Raw genomic sequence first — 22173 nt, 5'->3', positions numbered from 1 at the left:
CACTGCTTACAATTTAGAGCAAGATATAGTCATTAAAAAAAAAAACAACCAATTGGCTACTGTTGCATTTAAACTCCTAAGGTAGAAAAAAATATCTTTTCAACAGGGGACTGTTGGTTTGGCTAAGTTGGCTCAATTGTATCACTTCAATACCTAGGCAGTATTGAAGTAATAATCCAAAGGCGACTCATAATTTTCACAACCAGACACAGTCAGACGATATACATTGTAAGTAAACTGCAAATCATCTACTGTGGATGCACTCAGTGAGGGATTTATTGCCTCAGTAAGGGAACTGTTTCCGTTCTCAAGATGGAATTAATAAAATACACGCTTTTCTCCAAGCAGCTCCCTCTTGCTCCCCACACTGATCTCACCTGCATCAAAAGCTCCGTTCAGCAAGGTCTCATGGACAACGAGACTTCCCAAGGTAACGAGTGAACTGTGACCAACCAGCCTTTATCTGTTTCTTATACAACGGTTTCCCAAAATCATAATCCAAGGAATTACTAACAGAAAACAAGAGGTTTAAAACACAGACGCCCAAACAAAACTGTTTGCTCGTCGGATGACGTTAATTCCGTTGAGCGCCTTTCTGCACTGATGTTGCAAGGACAAACTCATGCCATGGGCCCGTTTGGCACTCCACACTCGGAGCCCTCAGAGCATTAAACTCACAAAGGACTCCGTGCGGAAACAAGCATTTTCCCAAAGAAAGTCTCCCAAAAAGTCCACAGATTTTTAAGCGTGGAAATCTCCTTCTCTAACCTAAATAAGAGCTAAAACGTCCTTCCACTTCTCCGCAGCGCTCCTGGCCTCTGTCCGGGCGCCGCCGGGTGTTCGGACAGGTGACCAGCACGAGCGATGTCCCAAATCCGGACGGGACGGAGGCACGCTCGCACCCGGCCGGCTCGCTTCTAAGAGCCCGCGGACACGTTCAGCCCTCGAGGTGGCTCCGCTTCTCACTCACCCGGACACCTGAGTTCTCATTGTTGCCGGCAGCCCCCGGGAAGCCTGGGCACGAGGGGCGAGGGGTCCGCAGGGGGCGGGACACCCGGCCAAGGAGCCGGGGGCAAAGCCCGAACCAAGCACCTCCTGCGTGCCACGAGCCTCGCAGCAGCCCTGGGGGGGGGTGCTCTTGTGTCCCCCGAAAGACCAAAGGAAGCCCAGAAGAAGCCGCCGGCCTCGGCGCCCGGGAGGGAGCCGGCAGCCCCAGCCAGCGCCGGGCTCGTCCCGTCTGGGCCCCGCGGAGTCGGCCCCGGGGGGCTGGGCGGCGGACGCCCCCCAACCTAGCTGCGTGGAGGGGGCTGGGGGGCGGCCCCACCGATACCCCAAGAGCAGGGATGGGAAGGGCAGTTTGGGGGGTGAATTCTGCGTTGGACACTTTGAAGAACAAGGACGGGCTCGGCGATTCGCGCTTTCAAAGCACATCTTTCCCTTTGGGGGGGGGGGGGAGCGAGAGGAACAAAGGGGACAAACAAACGCCAAAAAACCCGCCTCCCAGCCGAGCGTGAGCACACTCCCTCCCCTCAGGACTACATTTCCCAGAAGGCTTTGCCGGACAGGGCCTCGGTTACTAAGGAAGCCCGGGGGCGGGGCCCCAGAGGGGGCGGTCCGAAGGCGTGTCGCCGGATCGGGACCGATCCCACAGTGGGCGAGGTCCGGAGAAGGATGCGTTTGCGTCGCTTCCGTTGGATCCAACCTTTCTCCGGCGCCCGTGGCCGCCCGGGCCTAGAGGCGCCGTCCTTAGCAGCCTCCAACGCCAGGGTCCGAGACCCGATTCCCCGCGTCCCCGTGTCCCGGGCCGGGGTGAGTGCCTGCTAGAAAGGGCGGGGTACCTCTCGTGGACGGGGGAGAGGCGACAATTGGTGTCCGAAGCTCATTGGGCAGCACCGTGGGTAGGCGGGTCCGAGCAGCCAATCGCATGCTCTGGGGATGACTCGCCCCCGCCTCCCGGGGATTCTGGGCTCTCAGTCCTACCCTGCGGAGCGGAGACGGGCCGCCCCGCCCCCCGGGGAGGACCGGTGACCCAGGAAGTTCCGCCTCCTCCCTCCGCTGGGGGCGGGGTCTGTGTATAAGAACGCTGGCGAGGGCCCCCTGCAGGCCGGGCGGTTCTCTGCCCTACTGTAGAGGCCGGGTTGTGGTGGCCGTGGGACTGTCAGGGGTGGAAGGAGAGCACCTGCTGCCTTTCCCCCCCTAGACGGCCCCTTCCCCTCCCACGCCACGCCACGCCCCTTTGGGTGGGGCTCTCTGCTCCCTCCCCCTTTATCCTCCGTTATCCACAGGCACACTTGTGTCCTGATCGTGAACTCTGGCTTCACGCGCGTTCCTCTCGCTCGTGAAAAGCCTGGTTTTCACCCAAGTGTCATGTCCTTGTGTTTGGCTCCTGGCAAAGGCAGAGCCGGAGGACTGAGCGTCTCTGGGCGGAAACCCCACGGCCGGGATTGGCTGATGCGGCCGTGACGTCATAAAGAGTCCGGCCGAACGTGGCAACAGAGTTTCCCTGGGTCCAGCGCCGCCGGCAGCCTGCAAGCCTGGTGGCCCACCGCAGGGGGCCGCCCCGCGGCAGCCCCAGGAAGCTTGGCTGCTTGTCATCTCCACTTTACAGAACGAGAAACTGAGTCGCGTGGCCAGCCGTCCCCCGGGGCACGTTGGTTGGGTGCCTCGACTGTGCCGGAGGCGCTGAAGGAGTTACGTACAAGCGGGGAAACACGCAAACATTACGTCCGAATACGTCCCTCCATCCATCCGGTGAGCCACGTGCCGAGAGCAGAAGGCTGGGGGAGCCTCCGTGGAAGGTGAAGGGCACCGGGGACGCGGTCAAGGTGTCAGCGGGCACTCACAGCTTCACCAGGCTTCCGTGAAAGCCAGAGCGCGCTGGTGCAGCCCAGAGTCGCCGTCGGACGGGCGTCTGCCCGCTTATCTTGTCGTGCTTTGTGTTCCCTTCCTTACCTAAGAAGACCAGGCCTTCGGAGAGAAGTAGGGCAAAGGAAGGAGGAGACACCGGAAATGTCCACCCGAAGGGGCGTGGCATGGGCGGGGGAAAGGGGCAGTAAGGGTGGGAGAAGGACAGAACTCCCCCCAAGGGGAGGAGCAGGTGAGGGCACACAGCTCCGCTGTGAAGACAGCATGGTGGTGGCTTATCCACCCCAGTCCCAAGCCTAGAGCAGGCCGACTGGCACCTGTCGACTCCCAAGGACACATAAAAACTACACTGTGGGGTACAAGCAACACATTTTATCCGCCGGGGGAGTTGCCCTTGACACAGTAGGAGCCTCCCACATTCTCTCGGTCCAGTGTTTCTGGAAAGTGTGGAAATTCAAAAAGGCAAGTTCAAGGAACCCTTAACAGCCTTCAACAGTGGACATGGCAGAGGGGAGCTCCCCAAGCATGGGGGACTGCCAGAGGAGATGCCAGCAGCTGAGAGTCTTGTTTGTGGAGCCGCCAGATGGCCAGGGTCATTGGATTGAACAGTGTGTGTTAAGAAGTAAAGTCCAAGGAGACAGGAGAGGTCAGGGAGCTAGATCCTAAAGGGCTTTGAATGACAAAGGATCGTGGAGGTGATAGGGAGCCACTGGACTTTAGTGAGGAGGGTGATGAGTACGTCAGATCTGTGCTTTAGAAAAATCACTTTAGTGACTGAACAGAGAAGGAACTGGAGTGGGGAGACACTAAGGCGGGCAGATCCCCCAGTAGCTGCTGCAGTGTCTAAGAATGAAGTGGTGAGGGTCTGCACCAGGGTGGGGACAGTGTCAGAGGAGAGAAGTGGTGTAGTGGAGGGATGTTGTGAAGGTGAAACCCACAGGCCTTGGCACCATATTGGATATAGGGAGTGAGAAAGAGTGAGAAGTCCAAGATGATGTGTAGGCTGTAAGCCTGAGAGAGTGGGAGGATGGTGTTACTCTCAACAGCAGTAGGGAAACTGGGAAGGGGAGGAGGGTTTCAAGGGAAAGATGAGTACTATTCTGGACATGGTGAGTTTTACTGGACATCCAATTCAATATCCAGTTCAAGATATCTAAAATTCAGTTGGAGATGTGAGATTGGAGGGCAAGAGAGATCAGAGCAGAAAAGTTAAATTTGAAAATTATCAGCAGATGATAATTAAATCCACAGGTGCTGATGTGGCCTTTTTACTTAAAGAAGACCAAAATGATATCACTATGTTGGGGTCAAGGTCCAGTGTGTCCAACTATGGACTCAGAAGGCTTTACCACAGGCTGGGCACAATTAGTCCCATATGAACATTTGGAGTGGAGCTCAGATACCCAGGCCAAATTCCAGTGCTGTTTCAATCCAGTGAAAATATGGCCCTATGGCCTGGGCTGCCTATGTGCAGGGTTGTGGCTACAGCTCCCAGTGTATCCCATACCTGCTGCCTCATCACTTGCCCATCACCATAGCACCTTGAGGTAAAAATGGTAAAGTTGTGTGGGTGATGTCTTTTGACTTGTGCATAAATTGGATTTAAGTGAGGCAGAGTTGTGTGAAGTTGTTGACCTCACTCTCTTCCAGAGTCATCAAAGTCCAGTGGCAAGGCAAAAGTCAAAACAACTGGCAGTGGCTCAGGATGGAATGGATGACCTTGGCATCTTCAATATCTAACCAAGCTCTAAGTGCTCCACAGCACCTGCTCCTGCCACCATTGTGTGCTCAGGGCTTTCTACACTAATTTAAATCTCCCGGGCTCCCTACGCTAACTTTCCCTCCCTGGGCTTCGCTTGGAATCTTACCTCAAGATCTATGTCTTTATTGGTCCTCAGACGTCTCTGGTCCCTCCGGTGGGGGAGGGGAATAACTAGACAGAACACCCGAGTTGGCAGCTGCACACACTTTAATGGCTACATCACTCTCTCTGGGATCCCCCCAATGCCCCAGTATATCTTTAGGCACCCGAGCTCCTCCCATGTTCCTCCCCGTAGGCGGAGCCTATCCTGTTACTGAGGCATTCCCAGTACCTCGCAGCTTACTAGACCAGCTACCATGCCACATAAGCAGGTTAGCACCTCCAGGTGTCTCAACTTTCCATACAGGAGGCCATGGTCCAGAGCTGGGCCCTAACAATTGTGACCTGTTGGAATAAATTGTTCTCATCTGCCTATTCCACTGGGGAAGTCTTCACATGCTTGGGGTAGATACCACCCTAACTCACCAAAGGGTGTGAGACCCTTCGGTTACCTTACCCTGGTTTAGCCCATCTGTCAATACCGTTTACTGTGGTGTGGCTGCTGCTCATGCCACAGCTTCATGGAGCTATAGGTGAGAGAGTTGGGTGGCAGGAGGACACCAAGAGGTACTAGTCTTCACTCAGTATCCATACACATCCCAAGAAAGCTGATGAGATTAACAAGTAAGTAAAGTAGCATACAGGGAGAAGAGGGCATAGGACAGATCCCTGTGTTATGCCAGTTGGTTAGAGGACATAATCTGGAAGAGGATCCAGCAGAGGACACAGAGAAGGAGCAGTCAGATAGGAGCAGAACCAGGAGAGAGAGGGGGGTGTCTTCAACTACTTAACCCACAAGAGCAGAAAACACCCATTTGACAAAACTTTTGGGAAAAACTGGAAAGCCGTTTGGACAGAACTTTCTTTTCACATAGCATTTGACACTATTTCCCACAATACTTTCGACATGGTTATGCAACCTGAATATAACAGGTCTAACAACAAACAAGTATGAAGATAACTAGATTGGATACCTTCCTCCTTCAGGGAGGAAATTCTCAACCAAACAACAGATAAAATTGATTACAAAGAATAATTTAGATAACTTTCATTTCATAAAACTCAAAAGCTAAAAATCAAAGTCAACTAGCTTAAGAAGGAAAAGTCAATTGTAGAACAAAAGCATTTGCCTTGAATAAGGGTTTGATGTCTAAGTCTTATTGAACATTTACAGAAATATATAAGACCATGTGGATAAGTGCCCAAGGAATATGAATAAACAGTTCTCAAAAGAATTGCAAATTATTTGCAAACATATGAAAAATTGTTCTAAATCATTAACCGTAAGAAAAATGGAAATCAGAACAATTCTGAGGTTTCACCTCTCTAATGGAAATTATTTGTGTCATATTTTGGATTCATTTTTGTGCTTTGTTTGGCAAACCCAGCAAAGTGGCAAAGATGGAAGAAGATGGAAATTGTGTTGAACAGGCTGCAGAAAGGCAAGCACATACACTGTTGGGGGAGCATGGAGTCATTGGTCCACCTCTTCTGAAGAGCTCTTTGTAATTAAGCTTTGAAAAGTGACTGATATATCCATGTTACTCATTCTTCGATAAACATTTATTAAGCACTTACTATGCCAGGCATTGGGCTAAGCACTGGGGATATAAGAAGAGGCAGACTTCTGTTCCTATCTTCAAGGAACTAACAATCTAACACATAAACATCTACAAAGCAAGCTGTACACAGGATAAATAGGAAAGAATTAATGGACAGAAGGCCCTACAGTTAAGAAGGCTTCCCTTTAGGAGATGGGATTTTAGTTAAGACTTAAAGGAAGTCAGGGAGGTCAGTAGTTGGAGTAGAGGAGGAAGAGCATTCCAGGCTTGGGAACAGCTGGGGAACTGAGAGATGGAGGGTCTTGTTTGTGGAACAGCCAGGACGTCATTGTCACTAGTTGGAAGAGTATGTGTCAGGGAGTAAGGGGTAAGAAGACTGGAAAGGCAGGGGGGATAGATTGTAAAGGGCTTTGAATGCTGCATTTTGTATTTGATCCCAGACGCAATAAGGAGCCATTGAAATTACTGAGTAGTGGTGGAGATGACATGATTGAACCTGTGCTTTCGGAAAATCACTTTGGTGGCTAAATGAAGGATGTACTAGAGTCGGGAGATAAAAGGCAGATCAAGCTATTGTGACAGCCCACGAATGAAGTGAGCAGGGATGTTGAGGTCAGAGTTGGGAAAGCTGGTTCAAATTTGAAAGAATTCACTTAGACCTTCTCTTTAGCCAGTGGGAGCTTTATTGGTACAAAAGCCTACAAACCTGAGATTTAGCAAGGAGCTAAACAAAGGCACTGATATAGGACGAGAACCAGATTTATATAGACAGAAAGCTATACAGCCTGTAGGATGATTTTAGAGTTTCTTATGGGGGCTGGAGATTTAGGGACAGGATAACTTGCAAGATAAGGACACACAGGATGAGGATGAGGAATGATGTAAGATAAGGGAGACAAAGGAATCTTATGACGAGGGGGGTGTGGAGGGGGGGGGCTGGAGAAACAAAGAATTTTTTGGTCCCGGATAAGAGGAAGTTTTGTGGTATTTCAAGATAAGGGGAGGAGACTTTAAGGCGTCAGGAGAAGAGCAATTCTACCCTTAGGGCACCTTTGTATCAAGAGACTTTAGGGTGCCTTTAGAGGATAAACCAGGGAAAGGGCAACTCAACTCTTAGGGCACTTTTGTATCCACATCAGGGACAGTGTTAGAGAAGAGAAAGGGCCACATTTTAGAGATGTTGGAGAGGTGAAATAGACAGGCTTTGGTACCATATTGGATATGGAAGATGAGAGAGAGTGAGGAGTCCAGGATATGAAGCCCTGAACTCTAGGTTGTGAACTTGAGGGACTAGGAGGATGGTGTTGCCCTAGACAATAATAAGGAGGTCAGTAGATTGGGAGAGTTATGAAGGGGAAATATGAATTCTGTTTTAGACACTGAGTTTAACATGTCTACTAACCATCCAGTTCAACATGTCTGAAAGTTATATCAGCATAAAAATGTTAATTAAATCCATGGGACCTGATAAAATCACCAGTAAGTGTCATATCTTCATCTTCAAGTTCCCAGCTAATTGTACCATTGCCTACTCCTTTTTGGCCTTCAAGTTCTAACAAATAAAAATAATTAAGTGCAAATTTTACTCCTGTGGAGACCAACCATCTTCTCATGCAAGCCTGGACTTCTGCTGCCCAGAATTGTAGACATGAACTCCAAGGAGGTTAAAGACAGAGTTCATGTACAGCAAGTATTCACAGTAGTGGTTTGTGTTGTAATAAAGAACTGGAAATAAAATAGATTCACATTGATTGAGAAATGGTGAAGCAAATTGTTATACATTCACATAATAGAATATGACTGCTCTAAAATAAGAATATGAAGAATTGATAGGGAATCATGGCAAGACACATAAATTAAGGGGGAAGGAGGAAAGGAGGAAGAGAATTTAGAACTCACAATTTTAAAAAATGAATGTTAAAATTGTTTTTACATGTAGCTAGAAAAAAATAAAATATTTAAAAGAATATATATAAACTAAGCAGGCCCAAGAACACAATATACATAAAGACTGTAAAAGTTTAGTAGGAAATTTCAAAATTACAAAAATAAACATTAAATTCTGTGTAATTATGATAATCTATGATATCCCAGGAAAGAGTTGAAAAAATTCATCTCTCTTTTCTCTTTACAGAGGCAGAAAACTGGGTGTAACACATTGCATATGCTGTCACATACAATTGATAACATTCTCTTTTTTTAAATCTTTGTTACAAGAGTATGAAAAATAAGTATTAAGAAATGAAAATTATGTATGATCAGAAAGCTTCAGCAAAATAATTTTATGACCTGTATGCTCTAGAGGAGCAGCATGGTGTAGTGGGCAGAAAGCTCGCCTCAGATTAAGGAAGTCTTGGGTTCAAAGCAACAAGTTAGGAAAGCTGGACTTGGATTCAAGAAGACCTGAGTTCAGATCTGGAGCCAGATGCTTCCTAGATGTATAACCCTGGTGGGCAAGTCACTTCACCTCTGACTGCTCCAGTTTCCCCAACTGTAAAATGGGGATAATAATAGGGTTATTGTGAGGATCAAATGTGATCATATTTGTAAAGTGCTTAGCCTGGCACCTGACACATAGTAAGTGCTTAATAAAAGCATATTTCCTCTCTATGTTCAAATCTGACCTTTGATCCATCTTGGGTGATCCTGGGCAAGTTATGTGACTTCTCAGTGCCCCTAGGCAACTCTCTAAGACTGTAAGTTGCACATTATTTAATTCATCAAGCTCTGTCCTAGTAACCTTGAGGTTTCCTTTCTGGGAGATCGATCAACCAATAATCAGTCAATAGACATTAAGTCCCTACTATGTGCCAGGCACTGTGTTAAGCACTGAAGGTCCCTGTACCAATAAAATTGCATATCCAATTAATAAAGAAAACCTGCATTTGAGAGTTCAGGATTCCCAACTACACTCCAAATGCCATATCTCACTTCCCTATATTCACCCCAGCCACCTCTACTGTCTTCCCCACATTAGGATTCCCAATTACTCTCCAAATGCCATATCTCACTTCCCTGTATTCACCCCAGCCACCTCTACTGTCTTCCCCACACAGAAAGCCCTTGCTTATCTGTAGCTTTTGTAATCCTCATCCTCCTTCAAGATGCAACTGCCTTTTCCAGGAAGGCTGTGCAGTCTTATCATTTGTAATACCACCTGCTTCATACATCTTCCTTTTTACTTCTCTGTGCATGTTGTCTTGGCCAGTGTAATTAATGTCAGTTCTCTAAGGACAGAAACTCTTAACGTCCACATCTGGAGCACCAAGGACAGTACCTCGTACATAATCAGAACCTTCTTCTGACTTCACCAGAGTAAAGACTTGGGGGGGATTCCAAGTACCTTGGCTTGGTGGTCACAGGGAAGGCTTCGTTTGTCTCTCATGGCTCCCTTTTCTCCCTAGCTCTGCCTCCTGACAATGCAGCTTTTCCCCAAGAGAAGGCACCTTTGAAGGGAAGGGAATGGCACCTGTCTCCCTGCCAGCCCTGGCCCATCAGGTAAGTGGGGACTTGCTCTTTCCTGAAAGAACTTCTCAGTATTTCATTGTGATTATTCTTTTTAATGTAATTTTAAATTTTCTCTAATGGTCTTTGACCCACTCGTTATTTTGGGGGTCATTTTTTAATCTCATTTACTATTCCATCATTTGTTCACATGTCCTTTATTGGTTGCAATGTTAATTACATTATGGCCTCAGGGAGGAAAGGGAATAAGTATATAAGGCCTACTATGTGCCAGGCATTGTGCTAAGGCTTTATAAATGTTATCTCACAACAACTCTGTAAAGTAGGTGCTGTTATTATCCCCATCTTACAATTGAAGAAACTGAGATGAGCAGAGGTTAAGTGACTTGCCCAGAGTTATACAGCTAGTGATTGTCTGAGGCCGGATTAGAATTCAGGTTTTCCTGACTCTAGGCCCAGCACTGTATCCCGTAACTACCTTGGAATTAGAAAATGGGTTTTCAATTTCTGCATTTCTTTATTGAGTTCCTCATGCTCTAGCATTTGATTGCCTTTTCTGTAATGTTCATGGAACATATATTCTCCAAGATGTTCATCTAGAAATCTCCACTGGGCTATCAAATCCATGTTTCAGACATTCTGTTTATAAATTTCTCTTTATGTTTCCGTTTGTTTTTTCAAGCTCTGACAGAAAATGTTTAAGGTTGCTTAAATTTAGCGCCTTATTTATGTTGCTTTCATTTATCTTTTCTTGACATCAGTTTTTCTTTGTTTAGTCATTTATGAATATTCATGTTTTCCTTTATGGTTCACTTAAGTCCTGTCTTTGAAATTCAGAGTTTCTACACAGCTCTATTTTTTTAGCAGAAATACTTGAAAGTCCTCTGTTTCATTAAAGATCCATTTTTTCACTTGTAAGTAAGAATAACTTATTCTTGACTGTAATCCTATATCTTTTGCTTCCTGCAGTATTGTATACTGAACTCTCTTCTCCTGTATAGTGGTGGTTACTAAATTGTGTGGGTCCTTTGTACCTGACTTTTTTCTTTCTGACTGCTTTTAATATCTTTCCTTTGACTGGCAGCTCCAAATTTTGGAAATAATGTTCCCGGAAATTTCAATTTGGGGATTTCATTCAGGAGATTTAACAAGTATTTATTAAGCACTTATGTTCCTAGTGTTGCTGAGTTCTGGAGATACAAAGAGAGGTGGATGATAGACAGTTCCTTCCTTCAAGGACCAAACATTCTGATGAGGGAGGTAACATGCAAAAACTGTGTACAAACCAGGATAAATAGGAAATAATCAACAGAGAAAAAGCTTAAGATGTTACTTAATTTCAGGGAAGGCTTCCTGTCAAGCATGTGATTTTAGCTCGTACTTGAAAGAAGCCAGGAAGTAGATATGTGAAAGGAGAGCATTCCAGGCATGGGGGATGACAAGACAAAAGGTAGAAACTGGAGATGGGATGTCTTGTGCAGTGAACAGCAAGGAGCTCAGTATCCCTGAATTTCATAGTACATGGAGGGCAGTAAGGTATAAGGTAGGAAGGAGTCAGGTTGTGAATAGCTTTTAAAGCCAAACAGAGGATTTTTTATTTGGTGCTGAAGGCAATATGCAGCTACCAGACTTGATTGAATAGAGAATGGAGAGAGAGACTGGAGATAGGCAGACCCACCAGCAGCTATTGCGGTGGTCCAAGCATGAGATGAAAGCCAGCACCAGTCATGGTGGAGGTGTTATGAAGGGGGAGCTATCTACTGGGACTTGACCCCTGATTGGATATGGGGGTGAGAGAGATCGAGGAGTCAAGGGTGGTACCTGGCTTGTGAGTGTGATGGACTGTGGGGACTGCAGTGTCTTTGATAATAACAGGGAAGTTTGGGATTGAGGTGGGCAGATAATGACTTTATTTGTAGACATGTTAAGTTTTAAGATGTCTTTGGCATTCAGTTCATAATGTCCAACAGGCAGTTGGAGATTCAAGTCTAGAGTTTAAGGCTGGATTAGATCTGAGGATCATCACCAGAGTTGTGATGGCTGAATCATTGATAGCTGATGAGATCACCAAGTGAAATAATATAGAGGGGGAAATAAAGAGGTCCAAGACAGACCCCTGTAGGACCCCACCAGGATAGAATATTGTCATGGCAAGCTAGAAGGAAGTTTGAAGGAGAAAGAGGGTCAAGGATAGTGTCATAGGCTACAGAGGGTCAGGAAAAGGAGGGAAAAGGCTTTAGATTTGGCATCTAAAAGATCATTGGCAGCTTTGAAGATGGTAGTTTTAATTACATGATGAGACTGGAAGCCAGACTGCAGAGAATATAAGGAAAGTTAGAGGAAAGGAAGTGGAGATACTGGTTTGGGGTGAATTTTTTCCAGAAGTTTAGCTACGAAAGGACAGAGAGATATAGGATGATAACTTGTGGAGAAGAGTAGATCTAATGGGGGTTTTGTGAGGATGTAGAGGACATAGGCATGTTTACTTTCAGTAGTGTAGGAGCTCTCAGAAGAAGAGATTGGAGATTAGCGAAGGAGTGTGGATGACTGAGGGGCAATCTGCTGGGGGGAGCCTGGATCGAAGGAAGAGGACAAGGGCCTCTTGTGAGACGTGGGTTAAAGTGGAGAGTGGCAGAATCGTCTGAGTGACGCGAGATAAGGAAGAAAAGGAACTCTTGGGGAGTGGCCTCAGTGTTCAGTGAAATAGGAGGCAGCGTTCTCAGGGGAGAGAGTGGGGGAAGAGATTTAAGGAAGTTTGGAAAAGCAGCATGGGGAGTGGGACCATTAGTTGGTTGGGGAAGTATAGAGGGCTCTCTGCAGCCCTGGGATAATGTAACCCACTAGTAGTGACCTGAGCCAGTGTGGCTTCATGTTTTTCTCAGCTTTATTCATCTCTACATGAAAGGGAATAAAAGCAGAGGATGATGGGAGTGACCCAAGGCTGAAGCTTTGCAGGAAATGATTAGAATAAAGAGGCAAATGTCGCAGGAGAAGAGGAAAGTGCAACATTGCACTGGTTCACCGAGGGCTCAAGATGGTGATTGGAGGAGAGTGTAGCCAGTGCCAGGGCAATGGCTGGGATTGAAGATTATGGTGAGGATGAACATTAGAGCAGAGGGAGAATTGGAATGCGGATTGTGGTCAGATAAGGGAGCTTGCGAGGGAGTTTATAAACAGGAATGTGGAACACTTGTGAGTGTGACCACTTAGAAACTAGGAGGTTAAGATGCTCTAGGGAGGAGCAGTCCCCTAGGATGAAGACAGGAGTTTGGGAGCCAGGAAGAGAGTGGAGTGACCTGGAGGTCAGTTGAGAATGGCTGCCTAACTCTTCATTTAATGATTAATCTGGATTCAAGTCACCTTAAACGAAGAGAGAGTGCTGGCCAATGGTGGTGGAGGAGGGAGTTTGGACGTGGCAGTGGGAGCAAGGAGCATTCCAGGGAGTAGGCAGAAATGGTGGCCATGGAAGTTTGTGTCATCAGGAGGGAACCAAGTCTCAGTAAGAGCTAGAAGATGAAAGGAGTGAGAAAGAAAAGGTTTAAGATACAAGTATGTTTGTTACCTATGGAGCAGGCATTCCAGAGTGTGAAGTGGAAAGGGTGTTTAGCTTCAGTGGGGATGTTCTTGAGGCGGTAGTGGTCAGAATTAGGGTTAGTATCAGGTTAAGGGGGATAGAACAAGGGAACAGGCAGATGTTGGGGGGGGACAGATTTGTACAATGACAGGGAGCATTCAGAATCACTGGAAGAGGGAGGAAATGGCTGGCGTTGGGGGTATCAGTGCAATATGTTAATCACTGAGAAAAGTAGGTTGTCTTCATTTCCAGGGGGCCAGGCTGCTGATATGGAGGTGAGGCAGTTCAGCAATGGAGAGTAAGCATTGAGACTGAGCCTTCTCACTGTGTAGGAAGGGACTCACCAGTCAGTGAATTGGCCTCAGGGTGGGGTTCTGTCAGTGCTCGGGCAATGACGTAGCCAGTATTACAGGAGACACAAGAGTAGAGTAGAAAGAGTGTGGTCCTGGGGCTTAGAAAGCCTGGGGTTGGGAACTATTTTTTAATGTTGACTTCCTGCACACTGTCAGGGATTTCTTCTTGCCCTCCTTCCCCAAGTTCAGTTTTGTCAGCTGTCTCCTGGGGAGGATGAATAATATTTGCTTTCACTGCATGCCTCACGAGGTTGTTGTGAGCTTAGTACTTACGGAAAAGTCTCGTGCAAATATTATTATTATCACTTAGGGTAATGACAGGATCCAGCACAAACTCAAATGCTTTGTCCACACTCATTTATATTTTGCTTCAGAGGCACCAAAGCCTGACTCATCTTGAGAACTCATCTCTACAATTCCTGCCAACATTACTTTTCCACTAGACCTTGGTAAGAGATGGTTCCTATACAGTCATTTGTCTTTGGTGTTTAGGAATCAGTCACATTCAAGAACGTGGCCATGGACTTCTCCTGTGATGAGTGGGGACGATTGGCCCCTCCTCAGAAGGAGCTGTACCGGGAGGTGATGCTGGAGAACTACCGGAACTTGGTGTGCCTAGGTGAGGACAGCTTTGCCCTGGATCTTTCAGTCCCTCCATTGGAAGGGCTTTACTTCCTCCTGCAGTTCATCCTCTTTAAGTGTTGACCAGTTATTATTTTGCATACATACAAGATGGGACAGGTTTGGCTTTGTTCTTGAATCCATTGTCCTTGAGGTTTAAACTCCCTTTCCCTCTGCTCCCTAAAGGAGAAAGATCCTTAAGGTAAAAAGTGCCAGTGCAAATATATATGAATACACGAATAATTCTTAGCCTCTTAGCAAGATAAATGAACAAATCCTTTGTCTGAGCCTAAATCCATTCTCTAACCCATTCCTCCAGTAACACAATACAGAATGTCGAAGGGGTCTGGTTTACTTGCTCCTACACTCACCCTAGTCTTCCTAGACTGCCAGTCCTCAGAGAAGGAGGAGAGAGAAGGGTCTAGGATTGCATTGTCAATGCTCTATACTGAGCTCTTTCCCATTTTTATTGAACAGGACTTATAGCTTCCAAACCTGATGTAATCTACCATTTAGAGCATAGGTGTGTGCCATGGATGCCAGAAGGGGGTGGTCCAAGAAACAGCGATTCAGGTGAGTGAGCCCACCTAGGCAGATAAGTCATTGCAAACAGAAGATGGACTTTTAAAAGCAGTATTTCAGAGATAACCAATTTTATCATCACACAGTTTACTAAAAGATATAAAGAATACCACATCTCACTCTTGTGAGGTACAGAGTACTGCTTTTGGGGTCAGAGGACATGAGTTCAAATACCACCTCGAATGATTGCTATCTGTGTAACCTTGTCTAAGTTAATAAATTTCCATGGGTCTTACTTTCCTCATATTTGAAATGAAGAGTTAAAGGTCTTCCAGGCAAGATGGCATCTTAAACAGAAGCAGGCTGCCTGGCTCCCCCATATATATTCCAGCAAAAACCTAAAATTTATACCAAACCAAATAATGATTAAGAAATTCACTGAGAAACCATAGTAAATGACTTCTTCCATGCTAGAACTGCACACACACACACACACACATGCACGCACGCACGCATGCACGCACACACACACAAGAAATAATTTAAGAATCTTTGGATTTCCTGAAAACTATCAAAAAAGATCTGAAAACTATAAGAAATCATAAATGCAAACTGATCAAACTGAGAACAAAGTGATTCTTCAAATCACCTCCTGAAAGAAATTCCACAAAGATAATCCCAAGAGTTTCACAGCCAAAATCCAAATCTCCCACACGTCAAAGAAAACATACCTTAAGCAACTAGAAAGAAGCAGCCCAAGTACCAAGGAGTTGTTCAAAATGACACAAGGCTTGGCAGCTTCCAGCAGTGCCCAAAGGAGATCGTCATGAGTTCAAATCTGGCCTCCGACTCTTATTCTAGAAGAAAATACAAACATGGGGGAAGGACTGGGAGAAATGGACATCAGATTAATTTAACTTCTTACCTGAAACAGGCAGAGGAGCACTGAGCATCCACAAACACAGTTTGTTACAGTAATACATCAAACTTAACAGGGAAACAAGCAGGGATGGGGCAGTAGGAGATTACAAGGGGGGGGGGGGGAATAGTCCTAATCCTGAAGAAGAAATGGGGGAGGAGAAAGGGAAAAGAATTGGAATCTAAAAATATGCCTTACATTGCTCCTCAGGAAATTAAAGATTAACTGAACATATTGTGGGTTTTGAATGTAATAGAATATTATTGTGATCTAAGAAATAAAAAAAGAGATAATTTCAGAGAATTCTGGGAAGCATGAAGTGACCCAAAGTGAAATGAGTAGATCAGGGAGGACTGTTCATACAAGGACCACAACACTGTAAAGAAAAACTGCTTGGAAAGTCTTCAGAACTCTGATCAATGCAGTGCCCAGCCTTGTCTCCAGAGGAGCTCTGATGAAGCATGTTATCTACCTCCTGACAGATGATGGAGTCAAAGTGTGAAAAGAGACATACATTTTTTGGACATGACTGCTGTGTGGATGCAAAGGCAGCTAGATGGCACAATAGAGCACTGAAACTGGAGTCAGGAAGTTCTTAGTTCAAATCTAGCCTCAGACACTAGCCTTGTGACCCTGGGCCAATCACTTAGCCTCCATTTGCTTTAGTTCTCTCAACTGTAAAATGGAGATAATAACAGCTACCTCCCAGGACTGTCGTGAGGATCCACTGGATAACACTTGTAAAATGCCAAGGGCAAAGCAGGCACTATTCAAGTGCTACGTGTTATTATTATTACCATTTTTGCCCAACTTTATTTAACACAAAGGTCTTTTTTTTCTTTATCATCTTAAAACTGGGGTTGAGGGGGACTGAGAGGGAGACAGAGAGGAAAAATTAACAAGATTGATGCCAAACAAAAAAAAAATGAGTGCCACTGAAATATTTTTAAAAATTCTCAGAAGAGAACAGAAGGGAGAAATGACAAGCAGAACAATTTTGAAAGTCAAGTTTGACCACGAAACATATGCCCTAAGGAGGTCATAGAAAAGAAGAAAATCCCTGCATACACACCCAAATACATATAGTGGCTTTTTGTGGTGGCAGAGAACCAGAAACAGAATCAATGCTCAGTGATTGGAGAATTGACTAAACAACATCACTGTAACAGAATATATTGTACTGTAAATGATGATGTGTATGTGATCGATACAGAGAAGCTCGGAAAGAACTACATGAACTGATGCAGAGCTAAGGCAGCAGAGCCAAGTAAACCATGTATACAGTAATGACGATAACATAAATGGAAGAACCACAAAAAAGAAAAATTCAAGAGTGAAGGTTGCAAAATTAAGAATAATAGGCATAGCCCCAAAAGAAAATCTAAGAAGTGAACCTTTCTCCACCTTTGCAGAAATGAGAGGTCCATGGGTGTGGAACATTATATATATTTTCAGACTTTTTGATGTATTGGTTGGTTTTGCTGATTTTTTCTTTTATTTCTTTAAAAAATACTATTTATTACATAGAATGGTTCTGGAAAGAGAAAGGGAGTGTGATACTGGAAGAAATTCTGGTGGCAGAAAAAAGATAATAAATATGTTTTTAAATTAAAGTATTACATGAAATAAAACATATCAGGAATGGAAAGTCGTGGTCCATATATAACGCTTTTCTACATTCATGTGCATCAAACATTGCCAACTTTTTGTGTTTAAGTTCAAAATATTGAAAGTGAAATTAAAATAAACTAAAATGAGGGGTTGAACTAGGTGACTCCAGAGGTCTCTTCAAGCTATTATTGTTTCTTGACAATAAGAGTATTTTCCTCAGTAGAACAAAATGGCACCTACTAAACTCTCCTCCACTTGAGTCAGAAGGGATTTCATGAAAAGACACCCCCTTACCACATGGCCAACATATGCTCACACAGCCTACACTGGAAGATCTTCAGGCATGTATGCAAACTGTATAATCCTTCAAGGGTAGAACAACAAAGAAAAGTTTGTTTAAAAGCCCTTTGATTCCTAAGATCAAACCAGATACAAAAACAGGAGGTGGATGCTTACTGAAGGAGTTAGCTACTTTTGTGGAGGAGCTTCAGCACAGGGTATCAGTGGAAGAAAGTGAAGCCCTTCAGGCGTTTCCATTTGTGGATGATGTTGCATGGCCACATTTAACCCCAGAACGTTTTGTGACCTCCTGAATGAGATCAGTAACTACTTATTACCATGCCTACAGGAGCTATGAGTCAAAACCAGAGTGAAGGATGTAATCAAAGAAATGTAAAACTGAGAAAGAAAATGAGCTTGAATGGTGAATGTGAAGGATAATTAGGATAATTGTGATCCACTGGCATCCTTGTCATGTAAAGAGTACGTGAAGAAGACCCCTCCTCCCCTCCTGTTGGCTGAACACCTTGTTGTAAATTAATGGGAGTTTATGTATGTACAACATTCACACAGGACAGTCAGGTATTGATAGAGCTTTACATCTTTAGTTGGAGACACCTTCTGGAGGCACCAATGAGGTCACAAATCAACCTTAGCATTTTGTATGTTAAATAAAATAACAGACACCTTATTTTCTTCCTATCCTCTTCTGATCTATGTATTTTTGTTTTTATATTGTTATAATTTTATTTACCTAGTTTGAGTCAGTCTTTATCTTCAGATTATTCCTTCCTTTTGTCACTTCATGTAAGTCTTATTTGTAGGTTCACTAGTCATTACTACTTGAATTAGATAAAAGATTTAAAGCTGTTTCAATCATGTTACAAAAGGAATACTTTATAGAGTTTTGATGAAACAATAGGAATTCTCATGGAAAAACAGAAAGCCAAGAATATTGAAGGAAATAATGAATAAAGGTAGGGGTGAAGAGACACTGGCATTACAAGTTCTCAGAATTATATGTAAAGGCAATAATTATAAAAATGATCTCATATTGGTTAAAAATCTAGCTTAGTAGAATAAGCTAGAAAAAATAGACCTAGAAGGAAATACATTTATTAACATCTATCAATTTGGTATTAGGTCAACTTCAGAAAATACATCAGTTGGGTAAGAACTCTGACAAAATCTGCTTGGATACTGGGTAGTAGTTTGGCATAAAATAGGGAATGATTTTTCTTGATGAAAAACATAGAAGACAGAACTGTGTAGAAAGCTCATGAAGCAAAAGCTATTTACATTTTTCATTTCTTTCAGATCAGGGGACTTACCACCAAGCCAATGAGTCCATCCAGGAGTTGTGTATTTCACTGGAAGAATCGGCTCAAGAAAGAGTCCCAAAGGATGATTCTTCTTTTTTGAAATTTCAAGAAGCTTGGGAGTATGACAGCAGGTTAAAGAACCGATGGAGCAATGAGGAAAAACATTTTCAGCAAGTAAAAATGACTCAGAAGAAGTACCATGAATATAATAAATATTTCAGAAGCTTAAGCCTAGAACCAGTCATCAGTTTTCCACAACAGAGAAGAGAAAAGAGTCTCAGGAACAGCTGTACAAAGAAAAAATGCTTCCGAGTACATTCAGATTTAAGGAAAAGTAATAAAATATGTTTAAATAAGATATTTCTTAAGAATAGTGATGGCAAAGAGAAACTTTCCAAATATATTCAATATGGGAAGCCCTTCAGCCAGGGGACAGAACTTATTCAACATCAGAAAATTCACACTCGTGAGAAATATTATGAGTGTAATGAATGTGGTAAGGCCTTTAGCCTGAAGATAGGACTTACTCAACATAAGAGAATTCATACTGGAGAGAAACCTTATGCATGTAGTGAATGTGAAAAGGCCTTCAGTCAGAGGATAGGACTTATTCAACATCAGAGAATTCATGCTGGTGAGAAACCATTTAAATGTGATAAATGTGGGAAGGCCTTTGCTCAAAATCAAAATCTTAAAAAACATTATAGAATTCATACTGGAGAGAAGCCTTATGAATGTAATGAATGTGGGAAGGCTTTCAGGTGGAAAGCAGGGCTTACTCAACATCAGACAATTCATAAGGGTGAGAAGCCTTATGAATGTAATGAATGTGGAAAAGCCTTCAGTCAAAGGGTAGGACTTATTCAACATCAGAGGATTCATACTGGTGAGAAACCTTACGGATGTAACGAATGTGGCAAAGCTTTCAGTCAATGGATAGGACTTACTCGACATCAGAGAATCCATACTGGAGAGAAACCTTATGAATGTAATGAATGTGGAAAAGCCTTTAGCCAGAGGATAGGACTTAATAACCATCAGACAATTCATAGTGGTGAGAAACCTTTTCAGTGTATTGAATGTGGGAAAGCCTTCTGTTTAAGATCACAGCTTACTCAGCATCAAAGAACTCACACTGGAGACAAACCTTATGAATGTAATGCATGTGGGCAGGCTTTCATTCAGAGGATAGGACTTACTCACCACCAGAGAATTCATACTGTTGAAAAACTGTATAAATGTAAAGTGTGTGGGAAGACCTTCAGTCATAGACCACTACTTAAACAGCATAGTAGAATTCATGTCGGAGAGAAACCTTATAAATGTAGTGAATGTGAGAAGGCCTTTAGTCAGAAGATAGGACTTACTCAACATCAGACAATTCATACTGGTGAGAAACCTCATGAATGTAATGAATGTGGTAAGGCCTTCCGCTTGAGAGCACAGCTTATACAACATCAGAGAATTCATACTGGTGAGAAACCTTTTAAATGTAATGAATGTGGGAAAGCTTTCAACCAAAGGACAGTACTTGTCCATCATGAGACAATTCATACTGGTGAAAAACCTTATGAATGTAATGAATGTGGGAAGGCTTTCAGCTGGCGAGCAGGACTTACTCACCATCAGAGAATTCATACTGGTGAGAAACCTTATGAATGTAATGAATGTGGGAAAGCTTTCAGTCAATGGATAGATCTTGCTCGACATCAGAGAATTCACACTGGTGAGAAACCTTATGAGTGTAATGAGTGTGGGAAGTCATTCCGCTTAAGAGCACAACTTAACCAACATCAGAGGATTCATACTGGTGAGAAACCTTATGAATGTAGTGAATGTGATGTAGCCTTTCGATGGAAGGTAGCACTTATTCAACATCAGACAATTCATACTGGAGAGAAATCATGAATATAATCAGTGAATTTGGGAAGGGCTCTGTTCTCATTCAACATCAGGGATTCAACATCTTATCCTGTAAAGTAACCTTTTGAAAATTATAAATATGAGAAGGCCTGTTCTCAGAGGGCAGGAGTGATTCAATGTTAGAAAATTCATATTCATAAGAAACCTTTTGGATTTGAACAGGCCTTGTTTCATATCGTATCTAAAGGTATGGGTATTTTTGAGAGATGACTCTCAGTGACTCAGTGATCAAAGGGGAGCTTAGAAGAGAGAGGCTGGAAATAACTAGATTTCGCACAAAGATTCACTTTCCTCTGCTGTGTTTTCAGAGCAGCTGTTATTCTGGACACTTTGGGAGGCCATCTTAGTGGAAATAATGCAACAATCCTTAAGAATGTTCTTTGGACTGAGATTTACAGTGAGAGATTCTTGGGATCCCTGTTATAACAGACATAAGCCATAACTATCCAAAAAAGGTGGGGAGGGGACCCTGTTGACCTGGAAAGGGAGTTTGGTATTTAATTTGCATACCTGAAAAGGAGGTTATGTTTTATAGGTGAGCAGTGTAGGTTGCTAGAAGTCAGTCCATATTGATACCATTTGTCAGTTAAGAAACTTATGGCCAAGAGAGGTAAGCAGTCTGGTCTACTTTGACAAGAAACTCAGCACTTTGATTTAGGATTGTTTCCCAGTGGCATGTGGACAAAAGGACAGTGGGGATATAGGAATGGATCTGCTGTAATCCATCTCCACCCCCAGGGCAATGTGGACCTTTCTCTTCCAGCTTCTGAGCAACAGCAAAGTACAAAGATGGTAGGAAAAAAGCTTCCTCGGTTTTTTAAAATCAAAACTTATTTCCTTAATTGAAATAGCTTATATACACCCTAATTTTCCACCTACAGACCACTGTGGTCAAAATTGGGATGCTGAAAGGGAAAAAATAGCCACCTCCCTTTGAAGAGGGGAATAGATCTCAAAAAAGTTCAATATTTTGTTTATTTCTTTACATAAAATGGTAGAATGCTGCTGTGTTGTCTTTTGTCTGAATTTTATTCTTTTGTAATTGCTCAATGATGAGGGCAGTTAGCTATGGAAACATGTAGAACTCAAGTTTCCATTATGGAAAAAATTTTTAACTTTTTAGAAAAAATGAGCATTCAAAAGTCCTTGATCTGACTTGAATCAAAGACTTTATCAGGATTTTGATTCCTTGAAACTAAGACTCAGTCTTATTTATGGTGACCAAGCTAAGAGTAGAAGAATCTGTTTAAACTGAGAACTAGCTCTTTGTTCACCTTTCACCAGATTGAAAGGGGA

At 43.8% G+C, this 22173-nt stretch overlaps 1 protein-coding gene across 2 annotated transcripts; it reads left to right on the top strand.

Annotated features, from left to right (window-relative positions):
- Positions 1 to 1605: 1605 nt before the first annotated feature.
- Positions 1606 to 21882, top strand: LOC140502792 (uncharacterized). Of its 2 annotated transcripts, none has more exons than XM_072606799.1 (5): positions 1606 to 1809; positions 9693 to 9786; positions 14173 to 14299; positions 14779 to 14874; positions 18950 to 21882. In XM_072606799.1, the coding sequence occupies exons 2-5, from the start codon at positions 9751 to 9753 to the stop codon at positions 20860 to 20862; spliced, it is 2172 nt and encodes a 723-aa protein (XP_072462900.1). In that variant the 5' UTR covers positions 1606 to 1809; positions 9693 to 9750; the 3' UTR covers positions 20863 to 21882. The 2 variants fall into 2 exon arrangements, with proteins under 2 accessions (XP_072462900.1, XP_072462901.1); XM_072606800.1 differs by having other exon boundaries at positions 1621 to 2751.
- The last annotated feature ends 291 nt before the right edge of the window (positions 21883 to 22173 follow it).

Source organism: Notamacropus eugenii, chromosome 4, assembly GCF_028372415.1.
Source record: "Notamacropus eugenii isolate mMacEug1 chromosome 4, mMacEug1.pri_v2, whole genome shotgun sequence".
Classification (NCBI taxonomy): Eukaryota; Metazoa; Chordata; class Mammalia; order Diprotodontia; family Macropodidae; genus Notamacropus; species Notamacropus eugenii.
The sequence above is the reverse complement of the archived record's forward strand: the minus strand, read 5'-3'. Positions and strand labels throughout refer to the sequence as shown.

Excerpts from the sequence above, each read along its gene's own strand:
- LOC140502792 (XM_072606799.1), top strand. The coding sequence starts at position 9,751 with ATGGCACCTGTCTCCCTGCCAGCCCTGGCCCATCAG. Across the intron at positions 14,300-14,778 it reads CCGGAACTTGGTGTGCCTAG|GACTTATAGCTTCCAAACCT; the intron begins GTGAGGACAGCT and ends TTTATTGAACAG. Across the intron at positions 14,875-18,949 it reads TCCAAGAAACAGCGATTCAG|ATCAGGGGACTTACCACCAA; the intron begins GTGAGTGAGCCC and ends CATTTCTTTCAG.